The sequence below is a fragment of the Leuciscus leuciscus genome (assembly GCF_965113295.1).
Source record: "Leuciscus leuciscus genome assembly, chromosome: 12".
In the NCBI taxonomy this organism is placed as follows: domain Eukaryota; kingdom Metazoa; phylum Chordata; class Actinopteri; order Cypriniformes; family Leuciscidae; genus Leuciscus; species Leuciscus leuciscus.
Genome location: NC_138736.1, coordinates 32,510,229 through 32,534,666, shown reverse-complemented (window position 1 = coordinate 32,534,666; position 24,438 = coordinate 32,510,229). Strand labels below are relative to the sequence as shown.

At 38.4% G+C, this 24,438-nt stretch overlaps 2 protein-coding genes across 5 annotated transcripts in view; one reads left to right on the top strand and one right to left on the bottom strand.

Annotated features, from left to right (window-relative positions):
- The window catches only part of flot1a (flotillin 1a), a 12,218-nt gene extending 4,367 nt beyond the window's left edge, over positions 1–7,851 (top strand). For both annotated transcript variants that reach the window (XM_082186252.1, XM_082186253.1), the window contains exons 9-13: positions 693–874; positions 2,281–2,326; positions 2,476–2,613; positions 4,729–4,893; positions 5,029–7,851. In XM_082186252.1, the coding sequence (XP_082042378.1) occupies positions 693–874; positions 2,281–2,326; positions 2,476–2,613; positions 4,729–4,893; positions 5,029–5,046 (549 nt within the window). In that variant the 3' untranslated portion in view covers positions 5,047–7,851. The remainder of the gene's footprint in view (positions 1–692; positions 875–2,280; positions 2,327–2,475; positions 2,614–4,728; positions 4,894–5,028) is intronic.
- A 979-nt stretch (positions 7,852–8,830) lies between these two features.
- Positions 8,831–23,773, bottom strand: znf384a (zinc finger protein 384 a). Of its 3 annotated transcripts, XM_082186195.1 has the most exons (12): positions 23,426–23,772; positions 19,985–20,052; positions 19,353–19,650; positions 19,138–19,260; positions 17,717–17,755; positions 16,759–16,925; positions 16,437–16,513; positions 15,467–15,691; positions 13,533–13,700; positions 13,236–13,314; positions 12,037–12,195; positions 8,831–11,885 (listed from the first exon to the last, which is right to left on the bottom strand). In XM_082186195.1, the coding sequence occupies exons 2-12, from the start codon at positions 20,045–20,047 to the stop codon at positions 11,490–11,492; spliced, it is 1,794 nt and encodes a 597-aa protein (XP_082042321.1). In that variant the 5' UTR covers positions 20,048–20,052; positions 23,426–23,772; the 3' UTR covers positions 8,831–11,489. The 3 variants fall into 3 exon arrangements, with proteins under 3 accessions (XP_082042321.1, XP_082042323.1, XP_082042322.1); XM_082186197.1 differs by lacking the exon at positions 13,533–13,700 and having other exon boundaries at positions 23,426–23,773; XM_082186196.1 differs by lacking the exon at positions 17,717–17,755.
- Positions 23,774–24,438: the final 665 nt, after the last annotated feature.

Sequence of the window (24,438 nt, the reverse complement as noted above, 5' to 3'; positions counted from 1 at the left end):
GACTTTCTTGTGCTTCAATGTATCTTCGGGGTTCTTGTTAACTCTTTCCCGCCAAGTTTTTCCGGCAATCCGTGCACTGTTAGACGGTAGGGGGCGCTGTTACGGATCTTCTGAAATAGTACAGCATCTCTGGATCCAAAAACAAGAGATGTAAAAGATCTGCATAAACAAGAAGGAGCAGATAAAGTTATTTACGCACAAGTAAGCTAATATGATCACCAATCATTCAACAGCATAAAAATCAAAACTGCCTAACGTTACAGGTGAAAATGTTGAACCCAGGACGAGGACGGTGAAGCTTTGGGGGAGTTGATGGACTCGATCTACTTTTTGATAATCATTCTGTATCCAGACAAAGTCTTTGACAAAAACGCAAAGTTGTTTTTATGAAATTTAATCACATTCGAGTGTGAATGAAGCTTGACTAAAATGGTTATTTTGTTGTCTAAAAGCAGAAGCTCTATTCTTTCTTTTTATATGTTGACTGTTTACATATTCATAGGAGAAAATATTCTGGGGGCCATGAAAGTTTGTGAATATGATCAAAAATGCTGGCGGTGGCTGGCGACTTAAAAATAAAATCTATTTTAGAAACATAACTATGTGGCATGATTTTTTTTGGGGGGGGGGTTGGTAATTTGACTTAAATTTATTCAGGTAATCTTCATCCTGCTGTGTAATTGTCTCATTAGGTGGCGAAGACGAAGCAGCAGATCGAGGAGCAGAAGATGCAGGTGCAAGTGGTGGAGCGCTCGCAACAAATCATGCTGCAGGAACAGGAGATCACACGCAAGGAGAAAGAGCTGGAGGCCAAAGTCATGAAACCAGCCGATGCCGAGCGATACCGGCTGGAGAAACTGGCACAAGCCGAGCGGTGAGATCAGTTCAGATATCTGTTTGTTTTAAAGGGGTCATTGGATGCCCATTTTCCACAAGTTGGTACGATTCTTTAGGGTCTTAATGGGTGATAATGAGCAACCGCTCACCCCACCCCTCTCTTCCATGGGGGGTGTCGACACAAGACACGTAAAGTGCTGCCTTGGCGGACCGTATACAAATGGCTGAGGGCGTAAATATGCTAATACGGGACAGTCCGTCAGTGGTCGTGGGCGGAGCATGAGCAATATGACATCATATTGCTCAGAAAATCCAAACGGCTTGATTATTGATAGTGTTTAGGCTTTTTGAGGATTAAAAAAGGAGTGAATGGATTTTTTTCATTGTATGGTGGTTGTGTCCACACACTCCAAAGACACATTTATATGCAAACACCATATACAAGTGAATTGTGCATCCGATGACCCCTTTAACATATAACGTGAAGTTCAATTTCCACAAACATTTACCAATTACTTTTGTGTGTAATTTCTGCTCTAGTGTCATACAAAATTGCAAAAATACTATTTTAGCATAGAAGTGCCCCTACTATGCTTGTTCAGATTTTACCTTACATGTAGTGTGTAAATTCGCTGTTTGTAAATGAAAAAGGTTTGCAAATTTTCAAAGGTCAAAGAACACGACAAATATTGTCTCCTAAAAGAAAGAATCAAGTCTGAACAGCCTGAAACGTCAATTTCAGTCTTACTATGTAGGTTTGTAACAAATGTACGTAATGCTTGCTTATGTTCTCCATTGACTGCTTGCGAACATCATTTACTTTGGCCTGGTTTCAAACACTGTAAATTTAACTGAGACCTGGAAAAGTTTGGTTTGTGTTGTTGAAATGTCGAGAAGATGGTCAACTTTACATGTGCTTCCAACAGATGAGGACTTGAATTAATATGGTAAAATTACACCATTGTTACTGTTTGAATCACTGTATATATAAGTGCTGAAGAAGCCCTCGGAGCTGAAATTCAGATAGGGTAATGTTTGGTTGGTAATGGTGTTCGACATGTGCTGTAAGCAGTAGGGCCATCTGACCAATCAGAGCAGAGTAGCTCACGGAAAGGAGGGATTTAGTGAGACTGAATCCTTTATCGATCCATTTCAGACACTGTCAGAAAAGAGGAGATACTGCAATGTATATTTTGAGAAAATTTTAGTGTTTTTTAACCTTGGATGCATGTAAACCTATTGTAAGAGACCTTCATAATTAGGAACCTTTAAAATAGCATAACAGGGACACTTCACAAGCATTAAAAACGCATATATTAATAACAGTAGTTTTTAATTAGTTAATAAGTTAGGTTAATATAGGTAAATATATTGAATGTGTAAGTTATTACTGTAAAGTGTTCTCTCTCTGACATCATCTGGCCTTTTTATGCTCTCCACCAGTCTTCAGCTAATCATGGAGGCAGAAGCTGAGGCCGAATCCATCAAAGTAAGTGATCCGCCATCTCTAATAATAAGACCCTATATTTAAAATAAAACTGTTTGTGTTATAAATATGTTATCTGTGTCTCTAAACTTCACAAAGCAGATTTTGTGTTTGTAAATTGGTATGTTAGCTCACACACTTGCTCTGATCAGGTGAGAGGAGAGGCCGAAGCGTACGCCGTGGAGGCTAAAGGTCGTGCCGAGGCCGAGCAGATGGCGAAGAAGGCTGAGGCCTTCCAGCAATACAAAGAAGGAGCTATGGTGGACATGCTGCTGGAGAAACTGCCACTGGTGAGAGGGTGTTGTAGAGTGAATTGAATGTTTAGTGTGTATGCAAATGCAATACACAGAAATATATAGCATTTTACTGCAAAAAAGGGAATCATCCTGGGTTACACTTTATTTTGATGGTTCACTTTAGATATTCTACTAACTATAAGTAACTTTGCATCTACATTATGCAAAGTTAACTCTCATTAGACTGTTAGGGTTAGATGTTCGGGTTCGGGTTAGTAGAATTAGTTGGCTTGTAGTTGCAAAGTTAGGGTGTGTTCACACTTGGTTAGTTTTGTCCGGACCAAAAAACAAACAAACATTTAGATCCAGTCTGCTTAGCATTCACATTGGCAGTTTAACACTGAACCTAAAGATGCCAAACCTAAAGGCATAGGGATACGTTCACAACCTGATTGGTCAGCTTTTATTAAACGTACAGTATGGAATTTTTCGCCACTAGGGGTCGCTAACCTATTTACAATAACAAAGGCGTAGTTTGATGACGCAACATTTGCTAAGAATTATGGATCTTGTCGTCAACGTCAAGCCGACCGATCTAATCTATGGATCTAATAATGTTTATGGATGACTGAATACATCGATGCTTTTATCATGACTGTGATATGAAGCAGTTCGGGATTGCTAAGAGACAGCTATCAGCTATCATATAAGGAATATGGACATTTCATTCTACCGAACTAACGTTACACGTGAGTGCAGAATTACTACTCACAGTCACAGGTCAGTGTATTAGACAAATTAAACTTGTGAGGTAACGCAGCGTTGTTTCACTTGGTCTAACATTACACTATCACACTAAACTGCATTTGAATGTGTTGAAATGTATGTGTTAGTTTGTCTGTATGAGACTAGCAGTAAGCTAGATCAACATTAGAATAACATACAGATCATATTCTAACATTTCATCATGTTGAGCTATATAACATTGATTAGTTTTATGTAAATGTGCTCACCTGTTTAATAAAGTACATGTAGAAGCGGTCGAAGTCTCGGACGTGGAGCTCTCGTTTATATACTGTCTATGGGAGCTCTCGACATCTCGAAAACACAGCGCTGATATTGATTCTCGTTTTAGTTCTCCTTTTGTATCCAAAGTCTGCTTGCCATGGTCCATAATGTTTGAACGAAACAACAACAGCGTGCAAATAGACATTGCGAACTACCGTCAGTCGCTTTGGTTACTATCAGAGGGCTCTGGTTCATAGCTCTGGTTGCCATGGCAGTACGAGCGGAAACCAGGGACAACGCGGATATGACGCCATTGACGGTGACAAAACGGAAATAAAGAAACGGGGCGTTTCTCGAATTAAATTACAAATTTCTCCTGGTTTGAAAGTTGTTGGAAACAGTCGGGATAATGTAAGTACACAACTAAAAAAATATATATAACATAGATATAGTGATTTTTGCTATTTTTAAAGCAAAAAAGTTACATATTGTGCCTTTAAGTATATTTCGTGACGGAACTTACCGAACATCCAAAACAATGCTGTGTTCTGGGCTAAATGCGCTCGCTGTATGTGTGTAGCCTACATATGATGGTGTTTTGACCAGCTGAGAACTCGTGAAGAGCTTATAAAATGTGTAAAGGAGTCAAAACAGGGGCAGGAATCCCTCTGTCACACACACAAATGAAGATCTGCTGCGAGGAGACGCGGTTCTGATGCCTGTACTGAACTGTGATGGGCAACATCTCGACTATGACAATAAAAAATGGGTATTCTTGAGCATTCTGTCCTTTTTAGGGTCGCATCTTGTGACACCATGTCCTGTTTTTGGTTTGTTTACATGTCTTTGGTTCGTGTTGCGTTCATATTTATAGAGTTTGTTTGGTATCGGACTGAGACCCATCTTATTAGCTGTCTCGATCCGCTTGTTTGATGCACACCAGGGTTCAGATGGCAGCGTTCACACTTATTCAAATGAACCGCACTAACAGAGCAATCGCACCAGGGTTCGTTTTAATCGAACCAAACATGCCAAGAGTGAACACACCGTGAGATATAGCTAGTAGAATGTCTAAAGTGGACCATCGAGCAGAAAGCAGTTTGATGCAGTTTGAGCTGACATTGTGTATTGATGGTGAATTGTGTTTTTTCTATCCATTAGATGGCCGAGGAAATCAGTAAGCCTCTGTCAGCTGCCAATAAAGTCACCATGGTTTCCAGCGGAGGTGGAGAGATTGGCGCAGCCAAGCTGACAGGTGAAGTGCTCGACATCATGACCAAACTGCCTGAAACCATCGAGAAACTGACCGGCATCAGTATTTCCCAGGTGAAAACAGCATTTCAGATAATCCAAATACAAAAGTTGTTTTCATGCAAATGATCATGACTTTATTTTGTTCATCATGTCGTTTGTGCATATTTTTGCAAGTATAATTGACACAGAATTTCTCTTCTCGTTTAGGTGGCCCGAACCGGTTGAACCCAACGGGATATCACTGTATGCATGCTTTATGGATCTTTCCTTTTATAATTCTCTCACTTTTCTCTCAGTTTCTTTCTTAAACTCTCTCCTCTTTCTGTAACAATGTATTGCTCCTTTTATCTTTCTTGTCTTCTACTCTGCATCTCCTTTGTTTACTCTTTCTCATGTTTCTCTCTCGAGTCTCGACTTACACTTCCTGTCTGTCTTGCCTTGCTGCCAAAACCCAAAGTGCATTTTAATCTAAAACTCCAGGGAAGAATGCTGTTCTTTTTTATTTTTAATGTAATCATCATAAGAAGAACGTGAAGTCCGGGGATCTGTTGAACGGCATTAGACACTGCAGCTTTTGACATTTTGAAATGTTACATTCACCTTCAGTTTTTCGTATAGTTGTGTGCACTAAGAGCATTACATTATACTTGAGCTTTCCATTAGTAAACCTTTTGGAAGCCAAAGTCACATGAAGGGAAACATATTTATTATGACTGATGCTGTTGTCATTTGTTTCTGTGGGTTTCACTCTCACTTTACCTCAACGATGTGTTTTAGCTGTATTAGATGGACATTATTGTGTAGGAATTCTAGCAGTTATTCTGCTTCAAATGATACTGTGCTTTGAAATCTGAAAATACTGCCAATAATCTCAGATCATCATTATATATGTTTAAGTGTTTATTCAAATGAACAATCAAATGTCTTTATATGTAATGCTGAAGTATAGGCCAGTAAATATTCTGTTTGTAACTTATTTCACAAATATTATTTGTAGGAGTTTTGTATTGTTTGAAGTGTTTTCATTGCACAACTCAAGGGTACGATCAGATATTATACATTTGCACTGTTTAATCTTAAAGGTCCCATTGCATGAAAATTTCACTTCATGAGGTTTTTTAACCTTAATATGAGTTCCCCTAGCCTGCCTATGGTCCCCCGGTGGCTAGACGTTTTGATGGGTATAAACCAAGCCCTGGGTATTTTTGAGAAAATGAAAGCTGAGACGGGCGAATCTAGAAATCTTCCCCTTATGTCGTCATAAGAGGAAAGGTCACCTCCCCTTTCTCTTCTTTGCCCGCAAAAAGAATTTGGCCCGCCCATGAGAAAATGAACTGCGCGATATTGGTTTTTCCTCGAGAGACATCATGGCTTGCAAACGAGCGAAGCATGGCAGTTGCTCAATGTTTGGATGTACAAATGAACACAAAAATATTTTTTTATTTCCTTCATCCGAGCCTCTGAAGAACCAGTGGGTTATGTGAATTTCTGATGTGTAATTGTTCAAGTTCAGACAGATAATCTTTCTCTCAAAGTCGTTCAATACTGTTTATCAGTAAATCAAGCCAGTGACTAAAATATCAACTTCACATCATTTCTCTTGGTTGGATGAAAATAATCTTATTTAAACTGTGATTAATATATATACAGAAAGCGATCAAAGAACAATCCCTTTCCAATCGCCCAAGCTGTCAATCACACAGCGCGAGTTTATCTGGACACTTGCCAAAACTCGTTATGAAATCAGTGACGCTGTTACGCTGCACAACGAAGCTCTTACTGTACATACCTCATGTTTGCATTGGTGAAATCATTAGTGAGAGTGCAGAAACTGCGTTGCAATGATAAGATCTCTTTATTCACGCGATCAACAGGCTGTCATCTGCTCAATGCTCATCACTGCAACCTTTTATGTGATGGGAATAGATCTAAATACTTAAAAAAAACTTCTCACAATTCGTTAATCCCGATAACTGTAATAGTAAAAACGTATAATAGCTGTAATAGTAAAAGTATTTGAGAGAGTTCCACATGTAATACTAGATATTTCATATGCAAGCATGTCAGCCAATTACAGCAGTGGGCGTTTACACTGAAGTCTCACAGCAGACACGCCCCTTCAAACAGAGCGTTCAAATCAGAGGCTAAAATCAGGCTAGGAAATATGCCTTTTATTTCTAAATGATAACAACTTTTGATCTGAAAAACATACTAACATTATAAGGGCACCCCAGGAAACATTCTAAAATAATCCATGCAATGGGACCTTTAAAGCAGACCATAGTGTGTTCATCAAATCCTTATGAAAATAGTTTCAATACCCCTTTTAACTTGTTTCATTAAAAAAGGGATGTTAAGGAGTTTAGTAAAAAAACAGAACTCCAAAATGTTTTGTTTGTGATTGTACAGTATTTAATTTACGAACATTATTGTGATGAATGTTCTTTTTTCAAATATTTAGATGTCAGTACAATATGTTGACACTTGACTTTTCATTAGATAAGCCTTCATAATTCATAAACATTAATGACATCATTTACATTTAATAATTACTAACAGTATGACTGATGTGTAAACACTGTTATGGTACTATAGATGTTGTATGTAATGCAGACTGAACTAACCACACATTATCACACTTTTGTATTTGTTTCTACAATCTTCATGACTAATATTTTTTAAGTAGAGTGCATTACTTGAAGGCTTTATTATTGGTGGGCAGATATTAGTTTGGCCTATACAGTAATATTTGGGTCGATGTAGTATGCAGGGCATTAGGTAGACCTACTGTCATGCTGTGTAGGCTAGGGCTGCTATGTTAGTGTGCTGAAAGAAAAGTAGTTTTTGTCAATAGAAACTTTTTCTATTCTATACAAAGTATCTATACAATTATCTAAACAAATCTCCAATTTCATCTGTTTCAGCATGCATGCAAAGACTAACAAACCAAAACCTTTGTGTTGTCTGTTTGTGCTTATGATGCCTTAAAGTAACAAGTAACATGCCTACTAAAATAAACATTTAACTATTTGTTCAGGCAAAATCAATTCATTTTAAACACATTTTCCCTGCAGGAGAACACCAAACCCTGGTAACCGTGAACATGGTAAAGTGATTGATGGCCTAAGCTTGCGGCCCAAAGTTTACTTGAAACCTTTGCAAACACATTAAATCTAGTTAATTGAATGCCACCATATTAAACTCAATTACCTAGCCATATTGAGGTCTCATTGCTTGACAAACTAGAACTCCACCTGTGCATATATAGGCTCCGGTTGCCCCACATCCACCAAACACTGCATGGACAACAAATCCACAGATTCTCAGACACTTGTATTTGTAATGTATTGTATGTCGTATTGTATAAATAGTTCCAAACAAAGTCAAAGCAGAAACAACCGTAGAGTCTCTGAGCAATATGCAATTGTTAGGTCATTCGTTCCTTAAAATATCAGTGTTTTGAACAAATCAGCTGAGTGAATGATTCAACCACTCATTTGTGTCTGAATGAATCGGATCCTCTAATGCACAGACTGACCGGCTGTCTGGAACATGCGGCAACACGACAAAAGCTTTTCATTAACAAAAAAAAAATTCTTTAAGATAATTTTAATGCGAATATGTTCTTATTACAAAAACATTGTTAAGCACTATAGATAAAAACAAGCACTTTTATTTAAAACAAGTGTTTTATGTTCTGAATACAGCACTATAAATACTATATCCCAATTGCTCCTAAAATGTTCATCTTTGTAAATACCCACACAAGTTCTAACCTAAACGCTGTATGAAATATGTTACAATTTTATCTGAGAAATGCAATTCCAACAAATCAGGACTTTTTTTTTTTTTTTTTTTGAGAGCAAAACGAGTATGGAAATATATCAAAATATGTGCATGCAAAAAGACATTTTCCAAGCTCTTAAAAAATCTAAAAGAAAAGTCAAACGGCACATTGTAATTTTTATCCAAATTGCATTGGACAATAACATGACTATCTCAAATAGAATGTGTTTATCTTTTTTATTGTTCATATTAGGAGAAACAGTTACGTCAGATGAATGAGTGTTGATCTATACAGCAAAGTCATCTTAAAGAGTAGTTAATAATAAGTATTAGGAGTGACAGAAGTAACATTAATAATAATATTGAGAACCGTGTTATTTTCCAAAGACATATATGGATACAACGAGGATTATACGTGGAGGACTAGCCAATCACCTGGCTGCTTACTGGACACAGATGGCATCATGTAGGTCAGTGATCGGATGGTTTAGCAATATGTTAACATCCCGTACTCTGATCTCTAATGTTGCCTTTAATACATTTTTTAAAAATCATATTTCAGCTGGACCAGAAAGACAATCCTTCCCTTTTAGAATGAACACGTCATCTCTATATATATATACACACACACAGAGAGTAACTCCCAATGGATAATGATGATGATAGTAATAATTGCATAAAAAATAACAGTTAATATAATAATAACTAGTATTAAAGGTTTTTAAAAAAACACTACTAAATAGTACCTGGTAACCAAATTGTTGTCTGCACAATATTTTTTCCCCTTTCCTTCCTTTCTGAAAAACAAAAAACAAAAACTCTTTGTAAGGAAGGTCAAGAAAATATATAAAATGACTAAACTTAAGGTTAAAAAAAAAAAAATCTGTCAACTTTATAGATGTTTTCACACATTCATCTCCTTCTTAAAATGTTCTCTTACATGCTTTCAACCAACCCTTCACACTCAAACACATACAAACATACATACACAAGGACAATAGAAAAATACATATGATAAATGGCTAAAATGTAACGACGAAAACAGAAACGATGAATAAAAAAAGTTCATTTAAGTGCCATCTCCCATAAACCATTAGCTTCTGTCCCTTTAGTGCAGTCTTGGCCTCCTCTTTCCAACAGGTCTCGGCTGGCAGTGACAAACCAGTTGCACGTTTACTTGACATGTCAATCAGCAGGCCTGCAAAGCAGTGTCATAAAAGGCATTAACACTCCACAAGTGCTTACAAAGTCATACGGATTTGGAACAACATAAGGGACGATAAATTTAATTTAATTATTGGGTGAACTATTCGTATTGACCTGTTTAAATGCCGCAGGTATGTGTGCATCTTCCTGCAAAATATTTAATGTAAACTAGATGCAGTTCTGTACAATTCATTTATCGGATACTTTGGTTTTTGTCCATTTTGTTTACCAGCATTTGTAACATTTATAAATTAGAAAAAAGTAAACTTGCTGGTTTTCACAGCTTGATAAAAGCATATGGTAGTCTTTGTTAACTGCTACTCATGAAGTCCTCATGAAGTTGCGATCATGGTGTATATCGGAGTGTTTATATTCATGCTCGCAACAATTAGCTTGTTGTGATTAGCTTATTGGAGATGTCTTTGCAGAATCGTGGCTAATGTAGTTTTTCATCAGGAATTCCACTATTAAACATGATTATTTAATTGATGGCTTCAACAGAAGCATATACCATTGATTAACAACCTTGGAGCTCACAGTAGGTCTGTTTTGAATGTCTATAAGGGTGTGTTCACACTTGTAGTTCAATTCGCTTGGATGGTTTGGTCCGGACCAAGAAGAAAAAAAAAGATGTAGTCCTGGTCTTCTTAGCGTTCACATTGGCATTTTTATCACTGAACCTAAAGATGCCAAACCTAAAGGCATAGGGATACGTTCACAACCTGATTGGTCAGCTTCTATGATGTATATTTTGAGACGGAACTTACTGAACATTCAAAACAATGCTGTGTTCTGGGCTAAATGCGCTCGCTGTATGTGCGTAGCCTACATATGATGGTGTTTTGACCAGCTGAGAACTCGTGAAGAGCTTATAAAATGTGTAAAGGAGTCAAAACAGCGGCAGGAATCCCTCCGTCACACACACACAAATGAAGATCTGCTGCGAGGAGACGCGGTTCTGATGCCTGTACTGAACTGTGATGGGCAGCATCTCGACTATGACGAGAGGAAAAAAACAGGTATTCTTGAGCATTCTGTCCTTTTTAGGGTCGCATCTTGTGACATCATGTCCTGTTTTTGGTTTGTTTACATGTCTTTGGTCCGTGTTGCATTAGTATTTTGTTTGGAAGTGTATCGAGACCCATCTTATCAGTGGTCTCGGTCCGCTTGTTTAGTGGCACCAGGGTTTGTATGGCAGCGTTCACACTTATTCAAATGATTCCGCACTAATAAAGCAATCGCACCAGGGTTCATTTTAATCGAACCAAACATGCCAAGTGTGAACACACCGTAAGATATTGTTAAAAAATCAATTACTCTATGGAGAAAATGAATGGGATTTTTACTTCAAGAGGCCGACTGTTGCACTTTATAGAGGCAAAAGGGGTTGAGTATTGAATATATTGAAATAGTTGCTAACTGAAAATAGTCATCATGACAGCTTAAGGCCTTTTTTGTGACACTGCAAAGCAAGTCTAAAGAAAGACAACTCAAAGAGTTAATTATCTCCTCCTTCATCTCTTCGTTTCTCCTCCATCTGCCATCCTTCCCTCCCCTCGTCCTACCAGTCTGAATTTGGAAATCCTCCTGTCCCAAGGCAGTGTTTTTTTTCCTTCCCAATTCATGGTCCATTTCTCCTCACCCCACCTCCTCGCTCTCATCCTCCTCGAGTTGCTCTACGAGTTCATGTGCTCCACCTGGATGGCAGAGGTGGAGACGGTGAGGCAGAGGTCTTTGTGGGCCGTCAGGTCGGCCACGCTGACAGGCTTGTACTGGATCTCTCCAGCCGACACGGTCTTGTACTGGTGCAGGTCGAAAGGGCAGGGTATTCCCTCCGCAACAGAGTAACTGGTTGGCGGGTTTGGATTGGGCTGGTTCTGGGCTTGAGCCGCTGGTCCCGCTCTGGCTCCCGCAGCTCCGCCGCCCCTTCCTCGCCCGCGACCCCTGCCGGTTCCTCCACCCGAGGGCTGAGCCGGGTTCTGGCCCTGCTGGGCTTGCTGGGCAGCCACTGCAGCCGCCACTGTCAGAGGGTCTGGGTTGTGTTTCCGCATGTGTTTCATCAGGTACGTCTCCTAGAAAAGAAACAAAAATAGAAAAATGCGTCAAACTCAAACATCTCTGACTAACTCCTATATATATATATATATGTATATGTAGGAGAATAAAACTGAAGAATGATAAGACAGTTGATGAAGGATTCAGGCATTGTGGGAGGGATCTTACAGATGTGTATGCGCGGTTGCAGAGGCCACAGGAGTAGAGTTTGGCGTGTTTCACCGTATGTGTAGACAAGTGAACCTCCAAGCTGGTCGCATCTGTATAACCGCGGTTACAGTTGTGACATTTGTATGGCTTGTCCTTGTTGTGCTGTCTTCGATGAGACTGAAAAAACAGTCTGAATTAATAACAAATACATACACAATTGTATTTGGAAATGATTTATGTAAGTTTAGTGTTAGTTATGGATGGAAATCATAAGGAGTGCAATACCAATGTAATGCATTTACTGCCCTCTGTTGCCAAATTATGAGAATTTCAGATTTGATCAATCAGATTTAAAAAAAAATCTAATTCTTGCAAAAGGCACACTTAAAAAACCTTTTAATGACATAAATGCAATCCAATATTTGGACCCAATACACTACAGTTCAAAAGTTTTGGGTCAGTCCGTTTTTAATTTTTTTTATTAATTCTTTTATTCAGCAAGAACACATTAAATTATCAAAGTGACAGTACAGTCTAATGAAAGTAATTTAATTCTACAAAAGATTTCTATTTCAAATTAAAGCTGTTCTTTTGAACTTTCTATTTTCAAATAATCCTGAAAAAATGCATCAGTTTCCACAAAAATATTAAGCAGCACAACTGTTTTCAACTGATATATCTTGAGCACCAAATCAGCATATAAGAATGACTTATGAAGGATCATGTGACACTGAGGACTGAAGTAATGATGCTGAAAATTCAGCTTTGCATCACACAGAAAGAAAAATGTGTAATTACACACCTCATATGAACAACCAGTAACTAAACTGATTTAGGTCTCAAGTGACAAAATAGTTGATTTATGGTTCAGTAAATGACTCAGATAATGCAGTAACCACTCATACGTATTCATAAGTGTTTTTGATTCACTAAAACGAACCGAAGAGTCAATAATTTTAGAACTGAAGAGGGCTGTCATATGCATATGGACTTCTTGAATAGTAATTTTCAGTGTACTTTAGTACAGTGTTCAATCCGCAGTGGAACCAAAGCTCATGAAAAATCATTTGGTACACTATCTTATTAAAAACAAACTCTGTTCACAACCCTAGTGTCAGTTTATGCTGATCAGATTCACCACAGGAACAGGATTTCAGTCACTTCTGCAGAAAGCTGAAATGTGTGAAAGCATCTATAAATCAGCTGGTGATGGTTACCTGGAGGTTGGATAGTTGGGTGAAAGCTTTCTCACAGCCGGGATGGACACACTTGTACGGCCGATCACCAGTGTGAATCCTTCAACAACAACAAACAAAACAGAAGCACTTAATTCGAAATCTAGGATCTAAATTTCAAGATCACATGAATACATTCTGGAGTGTCTAGACTACACAATCCTCACAACTACAGCATGACAGATGACAGATGACAGACAACAGAGGAGGAAGGAAAGAGGAAAAGGATGCGAGGAGCTGTATATAGTCCAGTACTGCTTCTCTCTCCCTGTCTGTTACCTGTTATGCTGCTGTAAGTGACTGAGCTGTCTGAAGGTTTTCTGGCAGTAGGAGCAGGTGTAGGGTTTGGCGCCGCTGTGGATGCGGATGTGCTGGGACAGGTAGCTGGAGTTGGCAAACGATTTGGAGCAGTGAGGACACTTGTGCGGTTTGCCCTCTGTGTGGTTTCTAGCAAGGGATGAAGGGAAGGGGATGAAAAGAGAGAAAAAAACAGAGAGAGATTCACCAATAAATCAATAATTTACCCCTATGTGGATCAAATCATGACTGTATCATAAAAATTTGCTGTAGGTTTCATGCTTTTAGCAATGCGACGGTGCTCTTTGTGGTGTCTGGGTTACGAAACGCAGCACACAAAAACACAAGGCACTTCATCTTATCCTCTCTCTCTCTCATTCTCTCTCTCACCAGCATCCTTTCCCCCTCCCTAACTATATGTTTATATGAAACCACCCCAGAGCCTTTAAACCCCAGCAGAATGAAGCAGATGAAACAGATATGATGAAGATAAAGTGAGATGAAATTCAATTAAAGACTCATTCTTGTTAATAGCATAAAAATGACATGGAAATGAGAGGAAAAGGACATGACAAGCCAAATAATATAGAAAAGAAACTTAAGTAAAACAGAAGCAAACAAAGACTAAATGACGCTTTATATTCTTCAGGCCAGCTAGGCGCCCATTTAAGTGTATTTACTGTCAATATGGTTCCAATTAGTTTTTACACACTAAAGGGACTAAAGTAAAAAATTATTAAGGCTGCCCCCAATCGTTGACTAAACGTTAGTCTGCGAGAGGAGGCTTGGTCTATTCAATTTTAATTAGTCAGTCAGTCAGTCAAGGAAAAACACTCCACAGGAACTGGCGTAGTCACGCAGTGACAGATCATAAACACGGCTGGTCCATGCCGTAATATGGTGAAGAAAGACCACAAAAAGGTGATGTGTGACCTCAAACATGACTTCATCATTCAAAACATGTAACATTAGCCACTTCACATGGCCACTCGGCTCTAACGTTAAAGGGATAGTTGACTCAAAAATTCTGTCATCATTTACACACCCTCAAGTTGTTCCAAACCTGTATAAATTTCTTTGTTCTGCTGAACACAAAAGAAGATATATTGAAGAACCAACAAGTTGGTTCAAGTTATTGGGCACCATAAACTTCAATAGTAAAATTAATATCTTTCTTTGAGTTCAGCAGATAAAAGAAATTCATACAGGTTTGGAACAACTTGAGGGTGAGTAAGTGATTTTTCATTTTTGGATAAACAATCCCTTTAACATTAACCTGGATAAATGTGCACTAATATTAGGCTAATTTCTAAGTGTAAATGCGGAGTGTGGAAGCTATATAAGTGCAGCGCTTACAGCACAGCATGTTTAACTTAACTTCTACGTCGACAAACAAAACGCAATAAACGCTGTCGTGTTATCTTGCATGTAAGTCACGTGTTTTTTTTTATATATGACGTGAATTTAAAACATTAAATAAATAAAAAATTTGTGAAAGTGCATAATGAAGAATACAATGTCAGTATAAATGGCAACAGGACATTGACAAACTTAAAGTGTACCAAATGAAGAAAATGAAACAAAAGAAAGTTAGTCATTGTGGTGTAAAATAAGACAAGCAGATGAGCGATGAGATTAGCATGAGACCTGCTTCAGTCTTCAGAGAATATACTGTCCTGTTTAAATTAGAAGTGTGTGCAAGCTCAAATGTCACAGCATCAGGGTAGGAAAGGGCAAGGAGGTATAAAGAGAAAGAGAGAATGGAAAAAGATAAAGATAAACATGCTTATCCTAATCAAAAGCACAACTAGGCCAACTAAACAATGCCCTGGCTAGACGTGGGTCCATCCTGTAGGAGGTGTAGTAGTACATACTTTAGCTAGGTACACAACACACACACACACACACAGACATACCGTGTATGCTGCTGTAAGTGACTGAGCTGTCTGAAGGTTTTCTGGCAGTAGGAGCAGGTGTAGGGTTTGGCGCCGCTGTGGATGCGGATGTGCTGCGCCAGATAGCTGGAGTTGGCAAATGATTTAGAGCAGTGAGGACACTTGTGCGGCTTCGCCTCTGTGTGTGACTTGGCATGAATCTGCATGTCTGATTTGCTGAAGAACGTCACCGCACACATCCGGCACCTACAGAGAAAAATCAGCAGTGCGTTTGCATTAGAAATCCAAATTGCATTAGAAAGTGATAGTAGCTTCTTAATGGGACACCATTACCATACCGGGAGGGGAATTATCTCAAGTATTGTATTGTATTGTATGTATTTGGGAAGGGAATTACCCTGAAATACTATAGTATTATATTATGTTATATTGACATCCGGAGGTTGTCCGAATTGTCCGTGGTGAAGTCAGATTAGTTTTGTATTGAGAATTTCCACAACAACACTTTCAAGACCTTTAGTGAAGTTTTTTACTTGAAATACTGAATCAGTGACAAAAATGTATCACAATACATCTCATAAATTCTAAATAATGCATTACATTTATCATCTAGATATATAGATGCTTTCTTACTGAAAACAACAATTTTCCAGGTCAAAATATCATGAAATTAAACTTATTAGAATAAAGTTCAAATAAAAGTACTAATAGACATGCAAACAGTGTTGGTGAGACCGTATAGACCAAAGAAACTTACTGTTAAACAATTACGCTTTCACATTTGCATTTTAAGTCTTTTACTGTTAAAAGTACTATGATTGTTTTTTATATAGTTTTCTAAATACACACTAAAATCAATCAAATCAGATAAGAGTATTAAATTAAAACCACAAAATAATTTTTCACATTTTTTCCAAGATATGGAAAAATGGCTATATTTTTCAATAATTCCCTGTTTAAATTAAGATATTCCTTAACCAATAATAGGTACCTGTAGGACTTGTTTCCATCTTTGCTTTGATGATCATCCTCATCGTTGGAGAGGTCGTACGGGTCACTTGTGTTGTGCTGCAATACAGTGAGCAGCTTAACATAAGTAAACTTTTACTTACTTATCCCTACCTTTAGTAGGGAAGCGTGTTTTGAGAGTCTTTTAAACAAATAACAACACCACAATAACAAACTTGTCTATTTCTCACAATTTTAATGTTTTTAAAATACGAATTTGACCCCTTTTCATAGTTGACTGACTTATTATAAACAAGAACTTCTTTAAATGAAGGTAAAATTATGACACCTCAGCAACACCTCACCTGTCCCCCAGCGGCCAGGTGCGCAAGAATCAGCGCATCATTTCCTGTGGCGAGTGTGTGGGCTGAAACAGGACCTGCCCTTTGCATCATGGACTTCTTCTTTCTCCCCCGCTTCGCAGGAACTGGCATGACTACAGCAGGTGGGATACTGCCATCCTCTTTCTTGTCTGTTCATGTCAGGAGGGCATAAAAACAAGAGTTATGTAATATTGATTATAAAACATAATGTGCATGATTTCTTCCTGCAACTACAATCAGAAGATAAAGCCAATGAGGAGTTTTAAACTTGTGACAGAAACTCTTTACTGCACTTTTCAACAAAATGTCTGAAATTTTCAATGGTCTGACATGACCTACAAACATTAAGTCAATTATTTAGTAAACCTTCCAGATAAATTTCAATAAAACTGACCTAAATGTGTGCTAAAAACCTTATGCAATGTTGTAATGCCCCAACTTTTAAAGGTCTACCTTGGCAAAACATTGCGGTTTTCCAAACCAATGATCTTATGATGCCTGAGTACAAAGATTTCTGACCCAATTTTAAAGCTAAATGACTGTATTATATGAAATAATGTGGTTCTTATATGAATTTATTAATTTAACTGAAATCTTATCACAGCAAAAAGTGGTTGCTGACAGGTTATGTAAATACTATTAGTCAATAGCCATCACATTGCTAATCCATGTATTAAAGGTATAGTTCACCCAAAAATTTAAAGTATGTCATCATTTACTCACCCTCAAGTTGTTCCAGACCTGTATGAGTTTCTTTCTTCCAAATCTTCAAAATATATTTTTTTGTGTTCAGCAGAAGAAAGAAACTCATACAGGTCTGGAACGAATGAATACACAGGGTAAATAAAAAGTCATTTCATTGCAATAACTGCTTTAGTGATGTGTGAGTGAGTGTCATTGCAGGTTTCTGGTAGAGATGTACATGTGCTATTATACTTACAGTGGCTGTGGAGATAGAGGGAAGGGGACCGGACAGCCTCTGACAGGAAAAAGCAGAACATACTCAACATATAGAGCTCCCTGTCCCTCCCTCTCTCCATCCATCATCCATCCCTTCTCACTACCTCCCACAGTCACTATCACTTTCACTTCCTACAGCTTCTTTGGCTCTGAGATGGCTGCGTAAGCAAGCATATCTGTGTGTGTGTCTGGTGTTTTAGACCGTGAAAGTGAAAAAAATTTAAATAATTATAGGGTATCTGCAGGTTCAGCACTTCCTATTTAAAGGTGCAGTAGGTGATCTGGGAAATGCTAACGTTAGCCTGCTAGCATTGAAAGCATACGATCCCACCCTCCCTGAAAATCGCCATCCAAAGCCACACCTCCTCGAAAACTGGAAGTACGCAGCATAAGCTCGTTGTTTTGATTTGTTAGGAACTGTAAAAGGCGGCTGCTGTTTATTTGCTGTGCTCCGTGACTGAGGTCTGTCTGTATAAACTCTGCATAGCATGAAACGTGCTGATGACGTATGATGTCTGTGCGAATAGGGGCGCGAGGGAATGTAAAAACATACGTTGACAGGCAGTTAGGTCACTGTATTATTTCATTCGGACAGAATATAATAATTAGTTCAACTTTTTATGGTCCTAAGCCTTCCACAGATGATATGTATATAGGCTATAATACATTTAGACCGTTTAACATAGTGATTGCTATCAGGATACGAGGAGACTTTTAACAATTATAACAAAAAAACCTTCTGTAGAGAATCACCTATTGCACCTTTAACACTTTTTAATACCATTTTTAAGATCTTAATTTAATTTAAGACCCGCACATCAATTCCATCGACATCTATGCAAACATAGAAATCACGCCGCTCAACGAGGATATACGAATGAACAATGGACATTTCTGGGTTTAAATTAACTACAGCACAGTAAATGTCTATAGAGGTATCTAAGGAGGCCACAGCAAATATAATTTTAGCATTAACATTTGCTCCAAAGGTGAAAGAAAAAAAATCCACTATTGACTTTCCAATAGATGAAAATGATATCGAGAGACGGATCATGGCAGTCAGACAGAAAGATGTTCAATTTACTATCCGTCCCTCAGCAGCTGTATTAGAAACACCCTGGCACTTTTTTATTCTTTTGGTAATTTAATGCCAAGGTACTATATATCTTTATACATACATGTGTGTGTAAAAAACATAATGATAAATGAAACATAAAAAATATTGTGTTACAATGAATAAATGCAAGTTTAATACTATTTATTGAAGTCCTATACATAATTCATATTCTATACATAATAACAATCTTATTTCTAACCTTATACTTTTGGTTTTACCGCTATGAAAATGTATTTAAAGGTGGATATGATGGAAGGGTCTGAACGGTCAGTTAAATTGTTTACCTGTGTTTGTTGGGTGCAGAGCGGACACAATCATGGTAGTTGTTTGCGGCCCAGAAACAAAAGACTGAGAGGAAGCAGGAGGAGTGACCAGTGCACCCTGAGGAGTCGTGATCACTAACCCCGCTGAGAGACAGAAGGGAAACACATGATTTTGACCAAATTTCTGTAACTTTTAGTTAATATCTCTTCACTTTGAGATAACTTTGAACACCCACCTGCAGTCATGATGCCAGTAGTTGGTACGGGCACCACTGTGATGTTCTGGGACGTGTGAGGTGGGTGCAGGTGTGCTCCAACGGCAGTCATTTGCGCCCCTGCTGTCCCGGCTCCTCCTCCTCCTCCACCACCCTCCTGTTTCGGCACCCTCCCGATGGCTCCCGTGTCCATGGCGACCGAGCCTGGCACCGTCAGCACCGCCGTAGGGTAGTGCGCAGCGGACGAGTGCGGGAAAGAAGCGCCCTTGTCCGGTCCCAGCTGCTCTTTCATCTTGTTCAGAAACATGGCGTTCTCAATCTAAAATCGCAGGGGGGAACGAATGGGAAAAAAAACAAGGGAAAAAAGGAAAGGAGGAAAGAGAAAAGGACGATGGATTGAGAGATAACACAGATGAAGGATGAAGGGGAAAAAGGAGAGAGCAGCGAGGGAAGGGTTACTTTTTCTCAATGCTTGTGCTGGGCTTCCAGTGTGTAACTTTCACATGGATCAGTGCGAGGCTGGTGTTAGCCATCCCGGACTGGTATGCTTGTTTTGTTTTTTTGATTTACTAAATTGTGCTCAATAAGCATGACGTGTCTGTTAAAGACACAACGATGTACTGTACAAGAGAGTCCAATAATAAGGTGTCTACCTGTCCTTGTACTGTTGGTACGGGAGACCAAAAGTATGATGAGTTGAAATGGGAATCTTCCATTATTTCTGCAATTGAAAAGCAACATAACTTGTAAAACACCCACTCTGCCTTTGGCAACAGTTCTGAAATGACACCTCGCCCTTATGTTTCTCGTGTGGCCTGAAGATTTATTCACTTAACTTGGACTATAAGACTTATTCATTTTGGCACCCAAGTACCTTGCATTACATTTATTTTCTTAATTTCTTTGAAACATCTGTCAAATGTCATGCATTTTTACTCTCTTGACTTTATTTATCTTTAGGCAAAGGATAAAGAAGCATCTTTCCGGTGGATGGCAAAGAGGCGTGTTGGGTTAGGAATCACAATACATGCACAACCCAATGTGTAAAACATAACTGACACAAATGAATAACATAAAAAGGCATGCATGCCCACTCAGCCTGCATATTACCTCCCTGCAGGAAAAACAGCCTGAACCAGGCAACCAGCCAACCAGCCAAAGATGGTTTGTTGGTCTCTCAGTCTAGCCAAGCTGGTGCTCAGCTGGTTTAAAGTTGGCATGAAACGGAATTTGCGCAAGTCTTTTCTTCTCTATTGTGATGTATATCAGAGGGAAACGTCTTCTCAAGCAAGAAAAAATGTAGGACGGGACTTGGTTTAATACATGGGGAATTGATTTGATGTTTGGATGGTTGTGGTTTGCTGTTGCTGTGATGTCATGTGAGTGACAGGTTGTCCCGCCCCTACACCAAACACCGTCATCAGAGAAGAGGGCTGCATCCGAAATCACATACTCTCTTGAATAGGTACTTAATTTGAACAAGTAATTACTGCTAAAAAAGTATGTTCTATATAGTATGAATGTAACCTGGACATACTACATACAGTCAGTTAGGTTGCTTTACTGCCATTTACAAATCCTCTCCCATGGCCTTCTGGGACAGTAAAGCGTCCATCATATGCACACTTCAGAATCTCGGTCATCCGGGTACTTTTTGTCTACTCTTTTATGATTACCCTGATTTCATATATACCTCTTTTAACACATACAGTTGTTTTGCCTACTATAGTAGGGAAGTATGTGATTTCGGATGCAGCCGAGATGTCGCTGCAATAGAGGGTGTGCGCGTGAGTTCACCATCGGCCGGAGTGACTGCGGATACGCCCACTAAGTGGCAAAAAGATTGAACGGCAGCATTTGTTTTCAGCGTGAATGCCGCGAAAAACACATCTAAAACTGGAAAGAGTTTTGTGATTGACTGTACAACTAGATTTGAAGAAAAATCTGAGATATATTTTTACAGACTGCCGAAAGCTACAGAACAGAGAAGCAAATGGATCACTGCAATTCATAGAAACAACTGGACCCCAGGCAGCAAAAGATCATTCTGTGTCAATATGCTGAATTTAGGGGTAAAACCATACCCTATATATTGTATTGTTATATACTGTATTGACAACTCATCAATTAAATAATTAACATGGCATATTCTGCATAATTGGACGTTTTTAAATAAACACTGACAAAAAACGTAAAAGTTTTAAGGCTGGACGATATGATGATATATAACATTGATTTAAGTGATCACATGGATTTAGACCTACCTATATTGTATTTATATAAAGCGTTCACAGGCAAATTTGCTTGATGTATTTCCCCGGGATGGAAATCAGGCACATATAAATGTCAGGAAACACGATTCCTGGCTGCATGTCAATATCCATGATCTCTGGATCTTTGGTAAGTTGTAAAGGAAAACTATATCGAGTCCAACCTCTAGTTTAAACTGATTATTGTTTGTTTTACTTGCGTTTCCGCAGTTTCCCCCTATTAACTCCAGTCATGCAGCAGCTCTTTTGCCACTCAGTCCAGCTGAGGGGGGCGTGTTCCGACGGGAAAGTGACGTCAATGCATACCCTCTATTGGGGTGGGAGATTGATTAAAGATAACAAAGGCACATGAATTTTAAAACAATTATGTGCATGGATAAATCTTTTATTAAAAAAATACTGCAATATTCCATTAAAAAATACTTTTTGAATGATTTCATGGTTTAAAAGTTTTGGCAAACTAGTCTACAAGCTAAAACCAGTCAAGTCCATACTGTGACATTCGTCTGAGTGTAACAGATTATTGAAAGAAACATGTAGGGCGGGGCATTTTGAAATGTGTGCATTGCATTTAAAAGAGGCGGCAGATGAACATAAGCCTGCAGGGGCGGAGTTTAAGCAAACTAATTGATTGGAGAAGTCCTGCATACATCACCAGAGAGAAGCCTGTCGTTTTCACTGGAAAATCCAGTTATGACATTTTCATTAAACATGACGAGGTCAAATAAATGGAGCAATTCCCACACCTTTGGTGCTCGGGGCCTAAACATTAAACACATGCACGGATGAATTGTTCACAATAAAATCATCACATACATTTAGAAAATATGGTGAATTTTCATTTCATACTGACTTTAAACCAGCCAAAAAACTACAATGACCAAGCTGAGAGACCAGTTAACTAGCTTAGGCTGGTTAAAACAAATAATTCAGTAGGGCTATATTAGTGACAGTTTTATAAAAGTTGTAAAACAAAGAGGTAAAATAAGAGTATAACACTTCGACCTTTTTATATTTGATGTTTTTTTGTTTTTGTTTTACAAACAACCACACAATTTGTTGTTGTCTGTTAAAACTGCACCGCAAATTGTTTAATTCCACGAGAGATACAGAACTTGCATTGAGAATCGCGCGCGCTATAAATAGGCATCAAAACAAAAGCATCGATCCTGCGCCAAATCTGTGTGCGACCGATGATCCTAAGGAAAACCAGATCAAATGTCCAAGTCAACCTCCAAGTCAACTTTTGTGCATATCTGACCGTCTTTCATTTCATATACATGCCAAAATAAAACCAAGGGAGGTGAACAATGTCGCGTTTTATTCGTTTTGCAAGGGTTGCATGCGTGTTTTTCTGCAATGACAGCTCATTTAGCATGTTTCTATCTAGTGGGACAAGGTTAATGACATATGCACTAACAATCTAAAGGAAATGTAGCTGGAAAGGCACAAAACCATCTATTAATGATATCAGGGCTTCCTCAACCAGCCTCCATTAAAATGTCAGCTTTTGTTATGCACGCAAAGAAAGCAGCACTATCCAAAAGCTATGCAACATGTAAACTTCCGCTTGCAAACAATAATGTCCCTATGCCTCCATCCCATCTCTCGGTTAGTCTCACTGAGAAAATAAAAAAGAAAAAAAACTCGAGGATAAAAAAAAAAAACCGAAGAGAGGAAGAAAAAAAAACGTCGACGCCAATGCGAGAGAGACGCAGCTTCATGCAGACTTCCGGCTGGCGAGACAGGGGGAGAAGCGCCCGCGTGAGTTGCTCAAATTTGGAGAAATAATTCACAATTGACTCATAACTCTGTGTTAATTACCGGTGCTGGCGATTCCCTTTCAACCCCCAGGGCTCCTCCGGGCCGGGACAGTTCGGAAACTTCGTCCAAATCCGCCCGAACCCCTTGGATTCACCGATTTTTTTTCCTTAAATTTTTTTCTATTTTTTTCTCTCTCGAAGGGTTGTCCGACTCCGCTCGACTACACTTCCTGTGAATGAGGTCAAAATTACAAAAAGCTTACCGCCAAATTCACTTCCGCCATGTGAGGTCGTTTTTTTGTTGCAAAATGTTAAAATGATGTTCGAAAATCATCATGTATTTGTATATCATGCATATTAATAAGAATAATTATGTGAAGAAATATGAACACGCTGTAACCAGGTTAATATGTATGGAAATATTATTTTTGTACATGTATGTTGCATTAACATTGTACATTTATTTTTTTCATGTATTGTATAGCTTTATATTTGTATATTCTATATAATGTATAATCACATTATATTCTATATAATGTATTTATTTATTCATTGTATGATAAGATGTTTACTTAACATTTAATTGTCAACAAGTACTATCTTTTTTGCACATTTGACAAATAAACATTTATAAACTATATTTAAATAGCAAAAAAAACAAAACAGTCCTCTGTTATTCACAAATATAATTTGTGTCCATGAAAAAGCTGAAAACTGTCTGGCTGAAATCTGTTTGGTGCCGAAGGACCGTTTCTCTCCCCATGTGGGCGGGGTTATTGTATGCTTTGTATTGATTGGTTCCGATTCGACCAATGACAGCTCAGCGGGAAAAGCGACTACACACACACATTTTCAATTTGAAATCCAAACGGCTACGAAAGATTATTGCGCTGGGGTGTGTTTTCAGTCATTGTAATTACCAGATAGGTTTATAAAAGGTTAGTGGTTTTTAAATATATATACCTCAACTGTAAGTATGATGATTTATATGTTAGTTTTTATGTGGATTTGAAGATATATTATATAGAAATTAATTGTATAAATATGTGCGATGTTTTGTAAAGTTACGCGAAT

Coding starts and splice junctions, on each gene's coding strand:
- znf384a (XM_082186195.1), bottom strand. CDS start 20,047: ATGGAAGATTCCCATTTCAACTCATCATACTTTTGGTCTCCCGTACCA. Junction 16,514..16,758: donor ACCTGGCCGCTGGGGGACAG/GTGAGGTGTTGC, acceptor ACTGTATTGCAG/CACAACACAAGTGACCCGTA. Junction 13,701..15,466: donor CACTTACAGCAGCATACACG/GTATGTCTGTGT, acceptor ATCCCTTGCTAG/AAACCACACAGAGGGCAAAC.